The sequence below is a fragment of the Marmota monax genome, unplaced genomic scaffold (genome assembly GCF_021218885.2).
Source record: "Marmota monax isolate L192 unplaced genomic scaffold, Marmota_monax_Labrador192_F-V1.1 WCK01_AAM20220418_F8-fsc00079, whole genome shotgun sequence".
Lineage (NCBI taxonomy): Eukaryota > Metazoa > Chordata > Mammalia > Rodentia > Sciuridae > Marmota > Marmota monax.
This window is the reverse complement of record NW_026694099.1, coordinates 1465357-1486741: the sequence shown is the minus strand read 5'-3', so window position 1 is coordinate 1486741 and position 21385 is coordinate 1465357. Positions and strand designations below refer to the sequence as shown.

The window sequence follows — 21385 nt, the reverse complement described above, 5'->3', positions numbered from 1 at the left end:
GGACTCTTTCTCAAGGGAAAATCCTATACTGTGCTGGACTCTGGTTGCTTAGACTGGGAAGGGAAAAGCAAATGCTGAGCTCTGTATGAACAACAGCAAGAATCCTGGGTTCTGATTGGTCCCTGTTATCCCCAGTGGAGAATCCGGAGCAGGGAAGACTGTGAACACAAAGCGTGTCATCCAGTACTTTGCCAGTATTGCAGCCATAGGTGACCGTGGCAAGAAGGACAATCCCAATGCAAACAAGGTGTCGTGTGGCTGGCTCACAGGTTCAGAAGGGGGCAGGGCGTTGGGGGCAAAGCAGGGCTCCTGAGGGTCCACACTGTGTAGAAGACCTTGTTAGCAGGAGTCACACTCTGAAATCTGAGGTCTGACTCTCTTTGGAGCTGCAGACACACCAGCAGTTCATCCAGCCCCACCTCACCCCCCAGGGCCAGAGCAGCCTTGCTGCCCTCCCACCACCACCTAGAAGTGGACAGAGGATGAATGCCCATGGTTCTGCTCCCTTCACAGGGCACTCTGGAGGACCAGATCATCCAGGCCAACCCTGCTCTGGAGGCCTTTGGCAACGCCAAGACCGTCCGGAACGACAACTCCTCCCGCTTCGTGAGTTGTCCCTGACCACTGCCAAGTGGCCTCATTCAGAATTGACAAGAGAAGGGGGTGCTGTTTTGCCAACAGTGGGCACACTCAGTTGATTGTACTGTGTCTAGCTTTGGGATATCAACAAGCATGTGCATACACACAAATCCTCCCAATCCTGTCCTGGGAACCCAAGGAAAGTGGCCCAGAGTCACCATAACTGTTCTCTAGCCAAGTAATAGAAATGATTTGGGTCATATTTTAGATTTCTATTACGAGTATCTCCAAAGCTCTTCCACAATGGACATAGGAAGATAGCACAGGCTTTGGAGCCAAAGGCCTGACTCTCTGTGCTCAGCAAGTTCCCACACCTCCCTGAGCCCAGTTCCTTCACTGTGAAGCGGGGGCCATGACGTCTACCTTGCATAGTACTGATGGGATTACGTGAGAGAATGTAAGAGGCATAAACAGGAGAAATTCTCCCTGTGTCAGTCCCTGGGCTGCTGATTCCACTCACATTCCCCACTGGGCATTGGCACTGTTTTCCATTTTACTGAAAATGGAAAAGAGATACCGAATATGTCATTTACATTCCAGAACCACCAGGGTTTCTGGGTTGAGTTGAGGTGCATGATTTCACTCTGTCCATTCTGGCCAGTCCCCTTACACTGTTCCATCTGCCCACAGGGGAAATTCATCAGGATCCACTTTGGAGCCACTGGAAAGCTGGCTTCCGCGGACATAGAGACCTGTGAGTAACAGCAGAGAGCCTGCTTGTCCTCTGAGTCCTTCTCCTTTGCCTGCCCTCCTGGCCGCACCCTGACCTCCTCATTCCATCCATCTTCTCTCTAGGTCAACATCTGCTTTATGGGTTTAGTGTTTTTTTTTTTTCTTTAACTCAGTCTTTCCCGTGGGTCTAGCTATTGCTCTGCAGGAGCCTTTCTCCCCATCTCCACCCTTCTGTTGGCTCTCCTCTCTTCCCTTCCTCTCCCACCTCACCTTTCTCCACCTTCCCCACCTCAGACCTGCTGGAGAAGTCCCGGGTGATCTTCCAGCTAAAGTCTGAGAGGAACTACCACATCTTCTACCAGATCCTGTCCAACAAGAAGCCAGAGCTGCTGGGTGAGCCCCACCTGCACCCTTGCCCCACTGCCTACCCCAAAGCCCACCTGTGTGCAGTGCGGGATCTCCTTCCCCTCACTCTGCCCACCTGCCCGCTTCCCTTCCCTCTGCTCACTCTCTTCCTCCCCCGCCTGGGTCCCTGAGTCTCCTGCCTCCCCACTACACCACCGCACTCCTTACTCCTTCTCAATGGCTTCTTTCCACACCTCCCCTGGCACCTTTCTTCTCCTCATTTCTGGTTGATTCTCTCCTTCTCTTCACTTGCCTTCCCTTCTTCCACACGCCATTCCCGACCATCCTCCCTCTTCCTTCTTGCTGAGACCTCAGGTGTGCCTCCCCCCCCATGTAGGTCTTCATGTCCTCTGGATTCTCTCCTTGGTCCTTGCTGATCCTCCTTTTCTCTTCCTGCTCCCTTTCCTCTCCTCCTCCATTCTCCCTCCATTCTCCTCCCCCTTCCTTTCCCTGCCCTGTCCCTATCTCCTTGTCCCTGCCCTGCCCTCCCTTGCCTGGCACAGACATGCTGCTGGTCACCAACAACCCCTACGACTACGCCTTCGTATCTCAGGGAGAAGTGTCCGTGGCCTCCATCGACGACTCTGAGGAGCTCATGGCCACTGATGTGAGTGAGGAGGCCGGGGTGGTGTTGTGAGGGCTCCTGAGAGCTCCTGGCCACTGCTCCAACCTCCCTCTGCACCTCTGGTTCTGTCCCAGAGTGCCTTTGACGTGCTGGGCTTCACTCCAGAGGAGAAAGCCGGTGTCTACAAGTTGACGGGCGCCATCATGCACTACGGAAACATGAAGTTCAAGCAGAAGCAGCGGGAGGAGCAGGCGGAGCCTGACGGCACAGAAGGTGAGCAGGGCAGGCGGTCAGAGGCGTTGACTAGGCCAAAGGGGCCTGCTGACTTATCATGCCAGAGACGGTCATGGGAGCTGGGTCTCCCATGCTGTATCCAAAGGTCCTTTCAACAATTCTTAAGGAATTAGGTTGAAAACAGGCTTGTTTGGACCCCATTAGAGAAAGTGAAAGGAAATCAGGAGAAGTAGATGGTTGGAGAGCCTGGCCTTTTCTAAGGGGCAAGCCCTGAATCCAGGCTTTCTTCTCATTTAGAGCCCAGTTAGGCCTCTGACCACTCATGGTCCCCAGATGGGCTGATTCCTGAGGACCTGAGGCTTGGGGGCCAGAGGAATGGGTTGACAGGTGGGAAGGACAGAGACACAAGGGAGTTGGGCAGACAGGGAATTCTCCCATGCCCACAGCTGCACTAACTAGAAGTGAATTGAGGCAGGGAGGGAGGATCTTTGTAAGTGCTCACTCTCTCTTTCTCAACCAGATGCTGACAAGTCCGCCTACCTTATGGGGCTGAACTCAGCTGACCTGCTCAAGGGGCTGTGCCACCCTCGGGTGAAAGTAGGCAATGAGTATGTCACCAAGGGGCAGAGCGTGCAGCAGGTATACTACTCCATCGGAGCACTGGCCAAGTCAGTGTATGAGAAAATGTTCAACTGGATGGTGACACGCATCAACGCCACCCTGGAGACCAAGCAGCCACGCCAGTACTTCATAGGAGTCCTGGACATCGCTGGCTTCGAGATCTTTGATGTGAGCCAGGGAGCCACTTGCACACTCACAGTCACTTGTGGAGGGCCAGCTATGGGTCAAGCACAGAAAGGCAGTGGCACTGACAGGGCAGTCATTGTCTCTGTCCTCAGGGCAAGCCCTCCTTCCCCTGCCCTGACCTGGGAGGGGACCAGCCCCACCCCTGCTGGGCTTGGGTATGGTGCATAGCACAGCCCTGGGCTGACCCCCGTGGCCACCCAGACACCTGCCTGCCTGACCTGCTCCTGCCCCTCCCTGCCTGCAGTTCAACAGCTTTGAGCAGCTCTGCATCAACTTCACCAACGAGAAGCTGCAGCAGTTCTTCAACCACCACATGTTCGTCCTGGAGCAAGAGGAGTACAAGAAGGAGGGCATCGAGTGGGAGTTCATCGACTTTGGCATGGACCTGCAGGCCTGCATCGACCTCATCGAAAAGGTGCCTGGCTCCATCTTCTGTAACTCCCTCCTCTGCCATATCAGAAAAAGTGACAGCCCCGCTCCCTTCTGCATTCAAGAAACTAGAGTTCCCCAGAATCCTGGGTCCTCCTCCAGACCCAGCTTTCACCCACTGTGAAGTCATGGGCATACACAGGATGATCCCCTTTGGTCTTTCCCCAAGATTTCTAATCCTGTTCTCTCTGTATGGTGGTGGCATTTCTGTAGTAAAAGTGAAGTGTAGAGAAGGAGAGTCTCCTGGCCTCTCTCAACCCCATAAGAAGCATCTTTCATGGAAAAATCCTAGACTAAAACTAGAGACATTTGGCTTCCTATCCTCTTCCTGTTCACTGAGAAATAAGCCAGTCTGCAGCCCCTCTTCTCTGTGGATGGTCCTCAGGAGAGACGGGGGAGAAGGTGGGAGCCACCTCATGCCAGTGCTGACTGCCCTCAGTGTGCCTTTGTTCTTTGCTAACACAGGCCAGAGCCTGAGTATCTCCCATCCAAGTAGTAACTAGGTCCGACCCTGCTTAGATTCTGAGACAAGAGGAGATCTGGAACATTGAGGGTGGTATGGTCACAGAGAGAGCCTGAGTATCCCACCTGCACCTAGCCAGTCTCTACCTTCACAAAATGTGAGCTTCCCATAGTCTTTGAGTCATTATCCTAAAACTATGGGAAAAAAGCATGAGTACATACATATATACATGTATGTGTGTGTGTGTGGGGGGTGCATATGTATGTTTTTCTAGAGAGATATTCTTTGGCTTAAACAAATTTTCAAAAGCATTCCTATACCAAGAAAAGCCAAGAACTACATTCCCTGAAAGATGGAGTGTTGTACAGAGCCTAGGTCCTTCTAATCAACCCTTGAAGCATTGCTACCTGTGTCCAGTAGATAGACGTCTGACCTGCCCCTGCAGTCTGATTCCTCTGACACTTCTGTTCCTGGCCTAGTGTCCCTGGTGCAGAGACATCAGGAAAAAATGGTCAGTGTTGTGAAGTATTGAGGCCTTGAGGGATGATTAGGAGTACATAGCTCTTTGCTGGGTCCCCTGAGGCAGAAAAGGTCATACAGGCTAGATCTGAGTGTAATTGGATTTAGGTCATTTCCAGGAATATTGGCTTCTTATCCTGGGACAAGAGGTATAAGCACAGGTTCCCTTTGGCCCACCAGCAACACTGGGCTGTGGAGTCTTCTCGCTCAGGATGTGGGACTCTGGAAGCCTGGGAATATGCTAAGTGATTCTCTCTCCACCTTCCCACCCTGACCTCAGCCCATGGGCATCATGTCCATCCTGGAAGAGGAGTGCATGTTCCCCAAGGCTACTGACATGACCTTCAAGGCCAAGCTCTATGACAACCACCTGGGCAAGTCCAACAACTTCCAGAAGCCACGCAATATCAAGGGGAAGCAGGAAGCCCACTTCTCCCTGATCCACTATGCTGGCACCGTGGACTACAACATCTTGGGCTGGCTGGAGAAGAATAAGGACCCACTCAATGAGACAGTGGTGGGCTTATACCAGAAGTCCTCCCTCAAGCTCATGGCCACACTCTTCTCTTCCTATGCTTCTGTTGATAGTGGTAAGGAAGCAGCCCCTGCATTGAGCCAGGGGACTTTTAGAGGTGCAGGGTCCAGAAGTAGGCAAGGGGAGGCTGTTAGTCAGGAGGTCCCACCAGAGTCCATCTCTACCTCCCCTTAGTACCTGCCTTTGTCCACTTGATGTTTTGCATACTGGTGCACATGTCTGCTTCCTCAAGGTCAGTAAGAGCAGTACATACAACATTGTCCCAGGCCCAGCATAGAGCCATGCAAGCAAGAATTCTTAGTCTACAGGAAGAGGATCACTGAACACATGGTAGAACAAATGGACCTGTAATTCAGAGAGAAAGAAAAAGGGTGTGGATTGAAATTAAAAGGATAAGAAGAAAACTAGAAAGTGGGAAGACATAAGAATGGAGGGGAGTGTTAGAAGAGGAGGGTTAGGCCCCTGATGGGATTTCAATGTCTACCGATGAGCTGCCTTATGGGCTTGGTCTTATCCAATCCTCTTTCCAGCTTTTAGAGGTAGTTACTCCATCCTCATGGAAACCTGAAGAATAGCCTTACCAAAGTCACAAAACTATTGAGCGCCAGAGCCCTGTCCCTGCCCCAGGGTTCCTCTGTCGTTAAGCTCTTGTTCATTGTTCCTTTTCCCGTTATTAGGGGATAGTGGTAAAGGCAAAGGAGGCAAGAAAAAGGGCTCATCCTTCCAGACCGTGTCTGCTCTCCACCGGGTAAGAAGGGCCCAGGGATTCCTGAGGACCTGTGGTGGGGAAGCCCTAGGCCTTGGGCTGCATTGCCCTATCCTGCTGCCCTGAGGTTGAGGAGGAAAGAGGCCAAAGTCATGTGGTAATTTTTAGCACGTAAATTCTAGACAAGCCTGAACTCACATCATGAATTAGTTGTCAACCCCCTGTCCCGTGGCTCCCATAAGTTCTGGTGACAGGGTGCCTGGGACCAGGGCTCAGGGACCTAAAAGAAGGCCCTTGTGGTTCCTAACTCTCCATCTTCATCCACCCCAGGAAAATCTGAATAAGCTGATGACCAACCTGAGGTCCACCCATCCTCACTTTGTGCGCTGCATCATCCCCAATGAACGAAAGGCTCCAGGTGAGCCCCAGGGAAGGCTTAAGTCTGGGGAGGATGCCTGACATCCACTTACCCTGAGAATGACCCCTTCTCCTCCCCTCTTGCCACAGGGGTGATGGACAACCCCCTGGTTATGCACCAGCTGCGCTGCAACGGTGTTCTGGAGGGCATCCGCATCTGCAGGAAGGGCTTCCCCAACCGCATCCTCTATGGGGACTTCCGGCAGAGGTGGGTACGGGCGTGCCCCGGAGTGCAGGGAACAGAGGAGCAGTAGTCTGCAGACATCCCTGGAATTCTGTAGGCAGAGCATAATCCATGCACAATGCAAGTGACCCCAGCACTCCCTTCCCCAGGTATCGCATCCTGAACCCGGCGGCCATCCCTGAGGGACAGTTCATTGACAGCAGGAAAGGGGCAGAGAAACTGCTGAGCTCTCTGGACATTGACCACAACCAGTACAAGTTTGGCCACACCAAGGTGAGTCTAGAGCCCTGCTAGGTGGTTGCAAGGCAGGTGGCCATGATGGGTAAAGCTGCAGGAGGCAGATCCTCAATTCCTGGCTTCCTTGTTAGCCCAAGAGCTGAAACCCAGGCTTCACTTCTCTCTTGTGTTTTGCATTTGCAGTCTTGGGTTTAGGATGTGGAGTGATGGGTCCTCTGGGAACTCATCCAGGGTCCTCCCACCTCTTTATCCACCCCAGTTGTCTCAGATCTGAGGCTGAGGCCTCCTTGGTTCTAACCCCTGTCCACAGGTGTTCTTCAAAGCTGGGCTTCTGGGGCTGCTGGAAGAGATGCGAGATGAGAGGCTAAGCCGCATCATCACACGCATCCAGGCCCAGTCCCGGGGCCAGCTCATGCGCATTGAGTTCAAGAAGATCGTGGAGCGCAGGTAAGGCAGGAGGGAAGGGGGAAGGCACCCCAGAGATGCAAGAGGCAGACAAGAGGTACCAACTGGTATGGTTCAGAAGATTGGGCTGCACATCCTGGCTTTGCCACTTATTTGGTGGCCTGAAAAAATTATTTCTCACCACTCTGGGTCTCATTTGGATTTTTTTTAAATAAAAATACTCCAAAGAAATACCATTTTAAAACACCAGATCAACCAAAATTATGAATGCTGACCCACTGTTAACAAATGTGTAAGTTAGTACAACCTCTTTGGAAAGCGATTTATCATTATCATTTAAAAATGAACAGTCACAAACTTTTAAATTCCCATCCTGAGTACTTTTCCACAGAGAAGCTACACATGTGCACCATGAAAAAAAAAAAAGAATCTTCATAGGAATATTGGTCAGAAATCTAGAAATAATCTGAATTTCCATGTTTTTTATCCAAAGGTGAATAGATAAATAGTATTATAACCATTCAGTGGAATATTACAAAGCAATAAAAAAAGTGAACTACAACTATATAGTACAATGTGTTGAACCTTAAAGTGTATTGTTGGTTTTCTGTTTTTGTTTTGGTACTAGGGACACTTTGGTACCCAGGGAAACTTAATCACTGATTTTTATTGAGCAACTCCATACTCAGTGTAGTGATGTTGGGTTGGGAGTACACGTAGGGAGTAAGGCTACAAGAAGGGCTCCTGCCTCTGATGCCTACAAACTTGCTTAAATGGGAGGAAGGCCAAGTGCAGTTGGCTCCATGATTGGGAAGTGCTCCTTCATGGGGTTCCTCCCTACCTCCACGTTTCCTTGTCAGGGATGCCCTGCTGGTAATCCAGTGGAACATTCGGGCCTTCATGGGAGTCAAGAATTGGCCGTGGATGAAACTCTACTTCAAGATCAAGCCACTGCTGAAGAGCGCAGAGACAGAGAAGGAGATGGCCAACATGAAGGAGGAGTTCGGACGCATCAAAGAGACACTGGAGAAATCTGAGGCTCGCCGGAAGGAGCTGGAGGAGAAGATGGTGTCCCTGCTACAGGAAAAGAATGACCTGCAGCTCCAAGTGCAGGCAGTAAGTCCATGTGATTACCTGCTCATCTCTCCCTTTCTCTCACCCGGATCATAACCCTTTTTATCACAAGGGACCCCAAGTCTAAGAGCTCAGCTCTCCTTAGACCCTGCATATCTCCTCTCTTAATCACCACTGTCTTCCCTGTCCTCTTCTCCCAGGAACAAGACAACCTCAATGATGCAGAGGAGCGATGCGACCAGCTGATCAAGAACAAGATCCAGCTGGAGGCCAAGGTGAAGGAGATGACCGAGAGGCTGGAGGATGAGGAGGAGATGAATGCTGAGCTCACTGCCAAGAAGCGCAAGCTGGAAGATGAGTGCTCCGAGCTCAAGAAGGACATTGATGACTTGGAGCTGACACTGGCCAAGGTGGAGAAGGAGAAACACGCAACAGAGAACAAGGTGAGGGCAGCTCCCTCTGACTCCAGCCCAGGTCTCCTCAGGGTTCCCAGGCCAGCATGTGGTCCTGGTCCTTAACATGGAGGTCCCCCGAGAAGTCTCCAGACCAGTGACCTTTGACCTTAAAGGGGCTGGGATTTGGGATTGACAGGTGAAGAACCTGACAGAGGAGATGGCTGGGCTGGATGAGATCATTGCCAAACTGACCAAGGAGAAGAAAGCTCTGCAAGAGGCCCACCAGCAGGCCCTGGATGACCTTCAGGCTGAGGAGGACAAGGTCAACACCCTGACCAAGTCTAAGATGAAGCTGGAGCAGCAGGTGGATGATGTGAGTAGAAAGAATCATGTTCTGACTCTCTCAGATCCAGATTTTGCAGTCAACACCAATGGTCAAGGGGGTTCCTGATCCCTAGACCTAAGTTCTATGGCCCCTGGAGATTTTTTTTGCTCTCTTCATTGGGCTAGGTCTCTGAATCCTGTGGGCTCTCAAGATTTCTCTGCTGATTTGACTTCCAATCCCATTGGACTTCACCTTTAAGTAAAAGCAGACGAACACATACGGATTTCAGGTTTTCTGGATGTTGTTCATTTTCTTCTCCTCACCAGCTGGAGGGATCCCTGGAGCAAGAAAAAAAGGTGCGCATGGACCTGGAGCGAGCGAAGCGGAAGCTGGAGGGTGACCTGAAGCTGACCCAGGAGAGCATCATGGACCTGGAGAATGACAAACTGCAGCTGGAAGAAAAGCTCAAGAAGTATGCAGCATGGTAGCCAGGAGGGGTTAATGGTGGTGTCAGGCCTGGTAGCTGGGGCTCAGGGTGCTGCACCTCTTCGGGTATGTGCACCCTGGACACACTGGAAATGAGGGTGATCACAACCCTCTACCTTCACTGTCTGGGCCAGGAGGGAGGGAGTTTCACTGTCTGGGCCAGCTCGCCATGCTGAGGCAAGCAAAGAGAATGGGCCCAGAGGAAGGAGGACCACTATTCACCATCCCCATTCTCCTCCAGGAAAGAGTTTGACATTAACCAGCAGAACAGTAAGATTGAGGATGAGCAGGCTCTGGCCCTTCAGCTGCAGAAGAAACTGAAGGAAAACCAGGTGATGTTCTTCCCAGCGCAGCCAAGGGGCAACTCAACCTCCTGAGGCTGAAGGAACTGCTTAGGGTTTTAGACGATGTCTGGAACTCCAGGCAGCCCCAGAGACTCAATTATCCCTAACTTACAGGCACCCTAGAACACCAGCCTACCCCTAGTGAGCAAGGATATATTATTTCAGCAACACTATTTTAAGGATGAATTGTACCTACTAAAAGGGTTTCTCTCTTTGAGATGTGCTTTACATCATGGGCTTTCTGCTCTGCGGTTAGTAATGGAACTCAGTTCTCCCCTAATCCTTTCTCTGCATGGGTGGGGCAGCTCCTACCACCTTGAGCAAGTCACTTACCCTTTCTGATCCTCAGATTCTCTTCTCATCTAACAAAACCCTGCCTTTCAGGACCAGACGAGATAATGTATATGGAACCACTGTGTCAACTAGAAAGCTCCACATAAATGTCATTTTGATAAAAAGTTACAGAAGTTACCAACCCCTAGCAAGAGAGTATTCTTTCACCATAGGCCATGCATGCTAGTGCATACCTGTACTCCCAACTGCTTAGGAGCCCACAAGTTTGAAGACAGCCTTGGGCAACACAGCAGGACCTATCTCCAAAAAACAAAAACAAAAACAACCCAGTCCAGTCTCTCTTACCTTTAACATAACTTGAATTTCAATGTGTTTTAGCAGTGGGTTTGTCAAACAAGCCCTGGAAACCTAAAGACAGGCACTGTCTCCATGGCCATATCTGGACAGAGTGAAAACAGACACTCAGCTACCAGGGGCAGGGCCTGGTTCTCTCATTTTCTGAGTAGGCTGCAGCTTATAGAAATAACTGGTCTCCCCTCAGCACAGGGGGTCCTTGGCTCAGAGTACAGGTAACTTGTAAGCACAATTTCATTCCTTTAAGCTATTCAGGGATTCCCCTCTCATCTTTGGTGCTCCTTCTGGGGTTTGGCCAGAATATTGGGCCATTCCTGGGATCTTCTATCCTGGTGCGGGCAACTTCTTTGGTTTTTTGGACCCAGAACAACAGTGTTGTTATCCTCATCAGGTCTTGACATGAGCTGTGGCTTCTCCCCTCCCTCTTTGCGTTCTTGAGCATAAGTTCCAACTTCTCCATCCCAGGAACAGAAGCATAGGTCCTCTCTCTCTTCCTCCCAGGACCAACCCTGTTATCCATTAAAGCCACCTATTTTCCCAGATGAAGGAAACACCAACAATCCTCCTCTTTGCTTCTAACTAACCAAACAGCAGATCAAAATGGTAGATGGGACATTCTCCCAATTTGGTCCCAACCAGGGCTAAGCCCAGAGCAATGAGATAGGGGCACAATAAAGAGGAGGGCACTCTGCTAGCTCTCACCTGAACTAAAGGGAGCAAGCAAACTAGAATCCAATCCTGGTCATAAATAAGTAAGCCCCAAAGAGTGAGGAATATGGTCGATCAGACTTTGTCATTAAGTTGGAAAATTACAATAGTATTTGATTGTTCTGAGGCAATTGAAATATTGTTGCAAACATCTGTAGAAATACAAGCATCCTCTGTCCTGTCTTATGGTAAGGGGAGCACAATGTAGTAAATATGTGGACTCTGAGATTCCTGATTTCATGGGATCTCATGGTACTCCTCAGAACACCAGCTCTGAGAGTTGAAAGCTGCAGATGCCCAGATGGAGTCTGAGAAGCCCTCAAGAAATGCCTTGAAGGTTTCACTTCAACTAAATTCTTATTGATGGCCAGTGCATTATATGGTGCTTAGCCTTATCCCTGGCCTCTACCCACTAGACACTGGTAGCATCTCCCATTATATCATAACAATTAAAAATGCCTCCAGACATTGCCAACTGTCCTATAGGGGTGCAAAATTGCCCGTGTTAAGAACCACTGCTCAAGAGGGACCAAAGTATTTGGGAGTATTTTAGAGTCTTGGTGGGGTCCAGTGGAAGAGTCTGACCAGCTGGTCTGAGCCCTTCTCATCTGGACCCAGGCACGCATTGAGGAGCTGGAGGAGGAGCTGGAGGCTGAGCGCACGGCCAGGGCCAAAGTGGAGAAGCTGCGCTCAGACCTGTCCCGAGAGCTGGAGGAGATCAGTGAGAGGCTGGAGGAGGCCGGAGGGGCCACATCTGTGCAGATCGAGATGAACAAGAAGCGAGAGGCCGAGTTCCAGAAGATGAGGAGGGACCTGGAGGAGGCCACGCTGCAGCACGAGGCCACAGCCGCAGCCCTGCGCAAGAAGCACGCTGACAGTGTGGCCGAGCTGGGTGAGCAGATCGACAACCTGCAGCGGGTGAAGCAGAAGCTGGAGAAGGAGAAGAGTGAGTTCAAGCTGGAGCTGGACGATGTCACCTCCAACATGGAGCAGATCATCAAGGCCAAGGTGAGCCCAGCTCCACTTCTCCTCTCCCTCTTCTCTCGGAAACTGTGGCTTCCTCCCGTGTTCTCTCTACGTGTCCTCTCTCTTGTCCTTCTCACTCCCTTCATCTTCCTTGATCTTCAGATCCTCTCTATCCTGCTCCTCCCTGGCCCTCACCTCCTCCTTTCTTTAATTCATGCCCCCTCTTGAAACTGATCCCTTTCCACACTGCTTCTGTCTCCCTCCTGCCCTCTGTGCTCTTCCCACCTTCGCCCTCTCTTCTTTCCTGAAGTCTGGTTAACCCAGTCCCTTCTCCCTGCCAACCCTGGCCCTTCCCGCATTCACCTTCTCTGTGTCCATTACTGCCTGAAGGCAAACCTGGAGAAAGTGTCTCGGACACTGGAGGACCAGGCCAATGAGTACCGCATGAAGCTGGAAGAGGCCCAGCGCTCCCTCAATGACTTCACTACACAGCGAGCCAAGCTGCAGACCGAGAATGGTGGGTGCCCCTGACCATCCCCACTCCTGTCCTGCATAGGGCATTGGTTTCCCTCTTTCACGGCCCACAAATCCCTCATTCTGCCTCCAGGAGAGTTAGCCCGGCAACTAGAGGAAAAGGAGGCTCTGATCTCCCAACTGACACGGGGGAAGCTCTCCTACACCCAGCAGATGGAAGACCTCAAGAGGCAGCTAGAGGAGGAAGGCAAGGTGAGGCCCAGCTAGGGGAAGTGGGACAGGCTTGATGGTGGCCCTGAACATTAAACCTCAACTCCAAAACTAGGTCTGGAGAGACTGGCTCAAAAGTACACACCTATAATCCCAGCTACTTGGGTGGCTGGGGCAGGTAGAACACAAGTTTGAGGTCAGCCTAGGCAACTTAGTGAGATCCTCTTAAAATAAAAAGAACCGGAGATGTAGCTCAGTGGTAGTGTGCTTACCTAGTATGATTCATTCACCAGTTTAAAAAAAAGGAAGGAAGGAAAGGAAAGAGGGAAGAATTGGGCCTGGAGGCTGGAGAGACACCTCCATAATGAAGAACACTCTAGTCCAGATTCTCCTACCTTCTAGCTAAGCAACACCCCATCAGTGCTTCTTTCCTTGTTGCTAAAGGCATGCGGTGGGCAAACTGGGAAGCCACTCAAAGACTGAGATTCCACCTCAGTGCTCATGCTGGATGAGGCTGAGGCTCAATTGAAGGGATTCCCTCTACCTCTGGTGTCCACCTCTCCCCAGGCCAAGAACGCCCTGGCCCACGCACTGCAGTCGGCCCGGCATGACTGTGACCTGCTGCGGGAACAGTATGAAGAGGAGATGGAGGCCAAGGCCGAACTACAGCGTGTCCTGTCCAAGGCCAACTCAGAGGTGGCCCAGTGGAGGACCAAGTATGAGACAGATGCCATCCAGAGAACAGAGGAGCTGGAGGAGGCCAAGTGAGTGCTGAATGCCTCCACCCTGATTCTCAGAGAGGTACAGAGAACCTGGGGTGGAGACAGGCAGAGTGGATATAAGTAAGTGGTTTGGGGTGGGAGTGACAGGGGATGGGTGAAACCTGGCGGGCAATAGAAGTGCTTGAAAGGAAGCCTGGATTCTGCAGTCTGTGAGCCCTGGCTGGCCCTAACCCACTTCCTGTGACAGGCGAGCTTTTGGCCCGGGTTATACCTAATGCTCATGTATAAGACGAGCAAAAAGCTTGTTGGTCAGAGGAGCGATCGTCAATCAGCCTGATGAGGGACTGGGAAGAAGTTGCGCAGCCTATGCTGATGAACTGTTCTAGGCACCAGCAGTCTTGGCTCCTCTAGGCTGGGGTTCCAGTGTCCCAGGGAGCTGTGGAAGGGTGTGGGTCTTCCTCATCTGCAGTACCAGTACGAGAGAGTCAACACTGATCCCCACCGTTCCCATGTAGAGTCACACACACACATATTCCCCGGGCAGGAAGAAGCTGGCCCAGAGGCTACAGGATGCAGAGGAGGCCGTGGAGGCCGTCAACGCCAAGTGCTCTTCCCTGGAGAAGACCAAGCACCGGCTGCAGAACGAGATCGAGGACCTGATGGTGGACGTGGAGCGCTCTAACGCTGCCGCCACGGCCCTGGACAAGAAGCAGAGGAACTTTGACAAGGTGGGTCATGGGTGGGGCCACAGCCAGTGTGCAGGTCTGGAGGGCCACAGGCATGGTACCAGTGCAAGGCCAGAGCCCACCTCCTCGGAGGCAGGGGAGGAAGGCTCAGCCCAGGCAAGGGGCCTGAAGCACCTGGACATGGGACTGGATGCGGAGGCTGCACAGTGAGCCTCGTCCCTTGCAGATCCTGGCCGAGTGGAAGCAGAAGTATGAGGAGTCACAGTCCGAGCTGGAGTCTTCGCAGAAGGAGGCGCGTTCCCTCAGCACCGAGCTCTTCAAGCTCAAGAACGCCTATGAGGAGTCGCTGGAGCACCTGGAGACCTTCAAGAGGGAGAACAAGAACCTGCAGGGTGAGCATCCCCAAGGCAGGGAGGGTCCACAGGGGCAGGAAGGGTCATGTGGGTCAGGGTGAGCCAGATTTTGAGCTTTCTGGCCCTCTAACCCCCAGAGGAAATCTCGGACCTGACTGAGCAGCTGGGAGAAGGAGGAAAGAATGTGCATGAGCTGGAGAAGGTCCGCAAGCAGCTGGAGGTGGAGAAGCTGGAGCTGCAGTCAGCCCTGGAGGAGGCTGAGGTGGGTGGCCTTCCAAGCACTGCCCCCCAGCCTGTCCTGCTGTCTTTCACCTCACCCTCATCCTGGAGTGACCTTGACCCCAGGACAAAACATATTAGTGAAAGGCTATCTACTGCCCCACTACTCATGGCTACCTCCAATGCCAAGGTCAGCACAAAGGGAAATGTCAGTCTTAATTTTAGGCAGAAGGTTTTTTAAAGTTTGAATCTGGCCTCATAATAACCACTCAGACAGTGGGGACCTGAGTTTAAAATGGCTTGAGGACCAAGTTTCCTCTGTGTCATTGGACAAGGTCCTTAACCTCTCTGTGTGTCAGTGTCCTTTTCTGTTAGATGACATTAATATAACATACCTCCAAGATTGTGTGTATGATTATTATGAAGATTAACTGATGTGATCTGCTCAAGCACTTATTTACATTAGCTATTGTTTCTATGCATTGTTTAAGGCACTGGGAACAGCCCTGAGTTTGGGACTTCTAATTTTTTTCTCACTCAAGGAGAGGGACCTAGTAAACAAAGAGAGTTTTACATTATAGAAATCCCTCTTTTTTTCTGTGATCTTAAAGTGGGTCAAGAATCCCTGCCATGTTAGTGTCAGGGGTCTGACATCCGACAGGTTCAAACTCCTCCCTTCACAGAGGAAGACCCATGAGTCAGGAAGCCCAGGAAGTCCAGCACTTCCTCCCCAACAGGATCTTGGGTGCAGGGCCCACCTCCCCATCTCTTCTTCAGGCCACAGTCCTGGTGATTCCTGTCATCCTCTGGTCCTCCCTCCCTGTCCACCTGGGCCCTGACTGTCAGCCTCAGACCCCTCTCCCCACCCTCCTTCTAGGCCTCCCTGGAGCATGAGGAGGGCAAGATCCTTCGAGCCCAGCTGGAGTTCAACCAGATCAAGGCAGAGATTGAGCGGAAGCTGGCAGAGAAGGACGAGGAGATGGAGCAGGCCAAGCGCAACCACCTGCGGGTGGTGGACTCGCTGCAGACCTCCCTGGATGCAGAGACACGCAGCCGCAATGAGGCCCTGCGGGTGAAGAAAAAGATGGAGGGCGACCTCAATGAGATGGAGATCCAGCTCAGCCATGCCAACCGCATGGCTGCTGAAGCCCAGAAGCAAGTCAAGAGCCTCCAGAGCTTGTTGAAGGTACACAGAGACTCTTGGAAGCAGGAGGTCACCTCATCCAGAAAGGGGATTGGCTTCCATGGGTCCTTTTTAAGGGGACACCAGCCCCCTCCTGCCCTCGGTCATTGCAGAGACCTTTATCAGGTCCCTGCTAAGCTACTGCAATGGGCTGTCAGCCTCAGAGGCCCAGAAGCACCTGAAGACCACCCAAGCCCATCTGAAGGTAACAAGAGCTGAGGCTCTCAGAAGATGGGGAGCCCAGAGGAATGGTGAAGGCCATAAAAAGTGTCTTGGGCTAACAAAGATGAGAAACTGGGAGCTGCCTGTCTCCTGGATTTGGAGGCTTGATGATTAGAATGTCCTGGACCAGTCCAGCCTCCAGGATAGAGAATTATTGAGGGAACATGCCCCTGTTTCCTCATTTGACAAGAGGTTGATGAATGTAGAATGGGGTGTTATCAGAGCCAGAATGGGAGGCCTGATGGTACAGGGTCCAGGCCTGTTCTCATCATGCTTTCCCCTCAGGACACCCAGATCCAGCTGGATGACGCAGTCCGCGCCAATGATGACCTGAAGGAGAACATCGCCATCGTGGAGAGGCGCAACACCCTGCTCCAGGCTGAGCTGGAGGAGCTACGGGCCGTGGTGGAGCAGACTGAGCGGTCACGGAAGCTGGCTGAGCAGGAGCTGATTGAGACCAGTGAGCGGGTGCAGCTGCTGCACTCCCAGGTGAGGGGTTCAGAGGCTATCATGTGGAACCCTGCTGAGTGTCAGAGCCCAAGACATCTACAGAAACCAGATGTTCCAAGTGAGCATGTCCAACCAGGATTGCAAATTATTTCACCTCTTGGGCCAACACTCATCTGTTAGTAGCAGCTGTCAGAACCACTATTTTGAGAAGTTTTACATATAAAGTCTAGAAAAAGCTAAAGGTGTCATGATTGATTGGTGATGGATGCCAAAGTCACAAATCTGGGAGTAGTAGAATGCATGCTGTTATTCGATACCCTTGACCTAGAAGACAGCCTCCAGTTTGCTCTGTAAACATGGGAGTCTAAAGAAGCATATCTGAATCTCTTTTTTACCTGAACTACAGAGAGAATACCATTTTCTGCAATTCCACTCACACTATTTTCAATTATACTCTGCAGTGGGTGTTTGTGCCCATCTATTGAAGTGCCCCGTGGAGTTTTGTCTTGTAATTTAATGTGTGTGCATGAATGACACCATCTGATGACCTACTGTCCTCTTTTAGCCCACTTCCATTCTTTCTCTAACTATAACCACTTCCAGAATATTGTCCTAGTATGAAACTTGGTTTTGTTTTCCTTGGAATATTTTCATGCTCCTACATAAACATGCAACTGAAGAGTTCAGGAGTAGAACTGTGGACCTTTTGCTGTTTGAAATCTTTCTTCAGAGATGAGTAGTTTTACATATAAAGTCTAGAAATGATCTGTAGGAAAGGGAAAAACAGGTGCAAACCAATGTCTATCCCAAAAGCAGGGCTTGTTGTTTTAATGTGGCCCCTTTCAATTCTCTCTGGATAGTGGTGTGAAATCCAATAACAAAGTATATGATCATTTTCTCTACTCATATCTAGAACACCAGCCTCATCAATCAAAAGAAGAAGATGGAGTCAGACCTGACCCAGCTCCAGACTGAAGTGGAGGAGGCAGTGCAGGAGTGCAGGAATGCCGAGGAGAAGGCCAAGAAGGCCATCACAGATGTGAGTCCCCCACCCTGCTTACCCACTCCAGGCCCATGTCCCCTGGGCTAGGCAGTGAGGGTGTGAAGACTTGACCAGACCACGTACCCTGCTCTCCTGTGCACAGGCTGCCATGATGGCAGAGGAGCTGAAGAAGGAGCAGGACACAAGCGCCCACCTGGAGCGCATGAAGAAGAACATGGAGCAGACCATCAAGGACCTGCAGCACCGGCTGGACGAGGCTGAGCAGATCGCCCTCAAGGGTGGCAAAAAGCAGCTGCAGAAGCTGGAGGCCCGGGTGCGGGAGCTGGAGAATGAGCTGGAGGCGGAGCAGAAGCGCAATGCAGAGTCAGTGAAGGGCATGAGGAAGAGTGAGCGGCGCATCAAGGAGCTCACCTACCAGGTGCGGGCAGGTGGATCAGAAGTAGATGTGGCAGCTGCTTTGCCAGCACACACAGGGCACCTGCTGAGCTGCTGTCCAGGATTGCCAGGCTGCACACCCATCACCTGCTCTTTGAGATGCTGTCTGTAGATTTATTTTTCTTTCTGACCCTGGAGTCAGTTCCACTTGCGTCCATGAATTTTTGTAGCAAAAATGGAGAATCCACTTCCATTTTAACCAGAAAACTCTTTTAACCAGAATCCCCCCAGATTTCTTTGTTTGATTGCTTTTTTGCAGTGCTGAAAATCAAATCCTGGGATTTGTGCATTATATGTAAGAGGTTTACCACCGAGCTATGTCCCCAGCTCCCCTGCCCCAGGAGTTTTATAACCCAAAGTTATAAAAACATGGTAGCCAAAGTGCTACCATGAGTGCTACTACGAAAGCTTCAGAATAGTCAGAAATCTTTCCACCTACTACCAACCTGACAGGGAGACATGAGTCAGGTGATGGGAAAGACTCAGAGTTCTTCCAGGAACTTCTGGGACCCAAAAAAAAAAAAAAAAAAAAAAAAGACCTTAGAGAAAAACCTCCACCTGCATAGCTCAGAGCCTTTGCTTTTGACCTGTTATTTTCACAGTCTTCTGGAAAGTAAGACCAAGAAGATGGAGATGTTGGTCCATTTAAAGGTGGATATCAGAGGCATAGGAAAGAGATTATAGATAGAGAACTGCAGATTTTTATGGATAAAGATGGAAAGCGCATACATGATATGAAAAATAGGAATGATCAAATGACATTGGAACCAGTGATCCTGGTGCCCAGATTTTGGCCCAGGGCAATGTATTAGAATATTAGGCTATGATAGATCAGAATAATCTGGACAGGGATGGGGATATAGCTCAGTTGGTAGAGTACTTGCCTCCCATGCACAAGGCCCTGGGTTCAATCCCCAGCACCACACACACACACACAAAAAAATAATAATAATAATAATAATAGGAATAATCTGGACAATGATAATATCCCCTTATTTCTGCCTTCCTCATTATTTCTCTCTGGTCATCTCAAGAACCACTAGGCAATAGCACCCAAGTTGTTCCAGGTGGGAACCCTATCCAACAGATCAAGGCTGGAACAGGCCAAGTGCATCCATATGACCACATTAGAGAATTCTATTAGGTTCTGAGCCCCTTCCCTGACTTTGGACCACAAGCCTCATTGCTTTGTGAGTCCCTGACTTAGAAGCTTGCCCTGCTCCTTTGACCTACAGGTAGAAGCAGAGACGGACCCTTACCTACCACCTCCTTAATCTGGGCTATTGGAGGGAGGACAGGTGGTTGAGGCCTGGGGAGAAGAGTGGAATAGGGAAGACAAAAAGGTAATTGCACTTGTTGTTCTCTGAAAACTGGTTTCTCCCACCCACACACCCCAGACAGAGGAGGACAAAAAGAACCTGCTGCGGCTGCAGGACCTGGTGGACAAGCTGCAGCTGAAGGTCAAGGCCTACAAGCGCCAGGCTGAGGAGGCGGTGAGTTTGTGGTTTTCTCCCTTCTTTCATCAACATACCTACTATGTGTGAGAGCCCATGAGTATCTGCCATTGCCAGGCCTGGATGAAGGGTCAGCTCTAATCTTTATCAGACATGTATTCTATATGTCTGTGAGCTCTGAGCTGTGTCAGGTACTCTGAGTTCATGATGTAGTGACCCAGCACCTGCCCAACAGCTGCCCATAGTCCACACACCATAAACCCAAGGGAAAGCAGTGGAAAGGGATCATTGGTATTGAAGGCAGGAAAAAGGTCACAGAGTTAGAATCAGGCCTGAAAGGGAACCTGACTAGGCATAGCACAGTGAGGAAAACATCTGGTGAGCAGGAAAGTGTGGGCATGAGGTATGGATGAGCACATCTATGCAGGAAGTTCCAGGGTCAGCAAGCATCTGAGTTATGATTAGAATAGGTGCAGTGAAACTGGGCTCTGGGGTGGGGAGAGGGCCATGCCAGCCAGCATGGCATTTATCCTGGGCACTGGATGGCTGTGAAATATCCTAAATGCTGGACAAGTTTGAGGAAGGTGTAATGTCAGGTGCATGAGACCCTTTAAGGCTGTTGCAGGAACTTGGGTAAGAAGTGAGTGGTTCAGAGACAGGGAGCTGGTCTCAGGCCCCATCCTCACATCCCCCAACTCCCCATAGGAGGAGCAGGCCAACACCAACCTGTCCAAGTTCCGCAAGGTGCAGCACGAGCTGGATGAGGCAGAGGAACGGGCCGACATCGCTGAGTCCCAGGTCAACAAGCTTCGGGCCAAGAGCCGTGACATTGGCGCCAAGGTGGGTCCCTCCCTTGGTCTGTACTAGTCAAACAGGAATCTCTGCAGAGAGCCCAATCCCATTCTCTCATCCGCTAAACTATAAGCACCCCTAATATGGGATCCCAAGATCACTGAAGCCTAACTGCCCCCACTTTCTTTAGTGGTTCTGGGGATTGAACCCAGGGCCTTGTACATGCTAGGCAAGTACTCTACCACTGTGCTGCATCCCCAGCCCTAACCTTTCCCTTTCTATGGGTATCTCTCTTTGCCCCTGAAAGCCCTAGTGACCTAGCACCTGCCCAACATCTGAATCTTCCCCAAACCTTCCTCCCTCTTGCCAGCCGCCCCTCACAGCCCCTTTTTCTTTCTCAGCAAAAAATGCATGATGAAGAGTGATGCTGCCTCCAAAACCTGGCTGATGCTCACCCACAATAAACATGAGACCTGACACTGCTGTGCCTTTTTGTCCTTCCTGAAGCCCATCCTGGAGCAAGAGGGCTGGTGGCCACAGCCCCTCTATCAGAGCTGTGGGAATCAAAGCACCTCACATCTTTAGAGGAGGCAACCAAGCCCAGAGAAGTGAGGTGTTCTGCCTGGCAGCATGAGTCCTAGCTCTGCTTGGTCAATCCTAAGGAAAGGGGACAGAAATTTTAGCAGTGGAAGAAATAAAGGCACCAACAGGGTGAGCCAGTTATAGACATTGAGATACAGAATTTTGGTGTCAAAGTGGAAGCTACCCTCTGCCAACCCATCTCTGAGGCCACTACCGGCATTAACATTGTCCTGGGATACCTGATCTTTGCAAACAAATTTTCTGCTGATGCCCAACATGGTTCAGAGCTGGCTGAGGAGGGAGGCACAGGGAAAGGATGTGGAAAAGGTCCTATTCTAGTCAGCTCCTTGGGAATAGCTCACAGGAATTACCAGCCTCTGTGGGTTAGCACCTCCCCATGAGGGTATCCCAGGATTCCAGGACCAGCCAATGCTGAG

At 51.0% G+C, this 21385-nt stretch overlaps 1 protein-coding gene across 2 annotated transcripts in view; it reads left to right on the top strand.

Annotated features, from left to right (window-relative positions):
• The window catches only part of Myh6 (myosin heavy chain 6), a 28341-nt gene extending 7498 nt beyond the window's left edge, over positions 1-20843 (top strand). For both annotated transcript variants that reach the window (XM_058585806.1, XM_046465114.1), the window contains 33 exons: positions 136-247; positions 514-606; positions 1270-1333; positions 1606-1704; positions 2220-2323; positions 2416-2554; positions 3036-3304; positions 3567-3737; positions 5014-5323; positions 5946-6016; positions 6305-6392; positions 6482-6599; positions 6725-6848; positions 7123-7259; positions 8078-8333; positions 8492-8734; positions 8883-9059; positions 9338-9483; positions 9739-9829; positions 11816-12205; positions 12554-12680; positions 12771-12889; positions 13415-13611; positions 14114-14297; positions 14482-14647; positions 14746-14870; positions 15705-16013; positions 16518-16721; positions 17596-17721; positions 17828-18103; positions 19518-19613; positions 20280-20414; positions 20768-20843. In XM_058585806.1, coding sequence (XP_058441789.1) covers positions 136-247; positions 514-606; positions 1270-1333; positions 1606-1704; positions 2220-2323; positions 2416-2554; positions 3036-3304; positions 3567-3737; positions 5014-5323; positions 5946-6016; positions 6305-6392; positions 6482-6599; positions 6725-6848; positions 7123-7259; positions 8078-8333; positions 8492-8734; positions 8883-9059; positions 9338-9483; positions 9739-9829; positions 11816-12205; positions 12554-12680; positions 12771-12889; positions 13415-13611; positions 14114-14297; positions 14482-14647; positions 14746-14870; positions 15705-16013; positions 16518-16721; positions 17596-17721; positions 17828-18103; positions 19518-19613; positions 20280-20414; positions 20768-20791 — 5290 coding nt within the window. In that variant the 3' untranslated portion in view covers positions 20792-20843. The remainder of the gene's footprint in view (positions 1-135; positions 248-513; positions 607-1269; positions 1334-1605; positions 1705-2219; positions 2324-2415; positions 2555-3035; positions 3305-3566; positions 3738-5013; positions 5324-5945; positions 6017-6304; positions 6393-6481; positions 6600-6724; positions 6849-7122; positions 7260-8077; positions 8334-8491; positions 8735-8882; positions 9060-9337; positions 9484-9738; positions 9830-11815; positions 12206-12553; positions 12681-12770; positions 12890-13414; positions 13612-14113; positions 14298-14481; positions 14648-14745; positions 14871-15704; positions 16014-16517; positions 16722-17595; positions 17722-17827; positions 18104-19517; positions 19614-20279; positions 20415-20767) is intronic.
• The last annotated feature ends 542 nt before the right edge of the window (positions 20844-21385 follow it).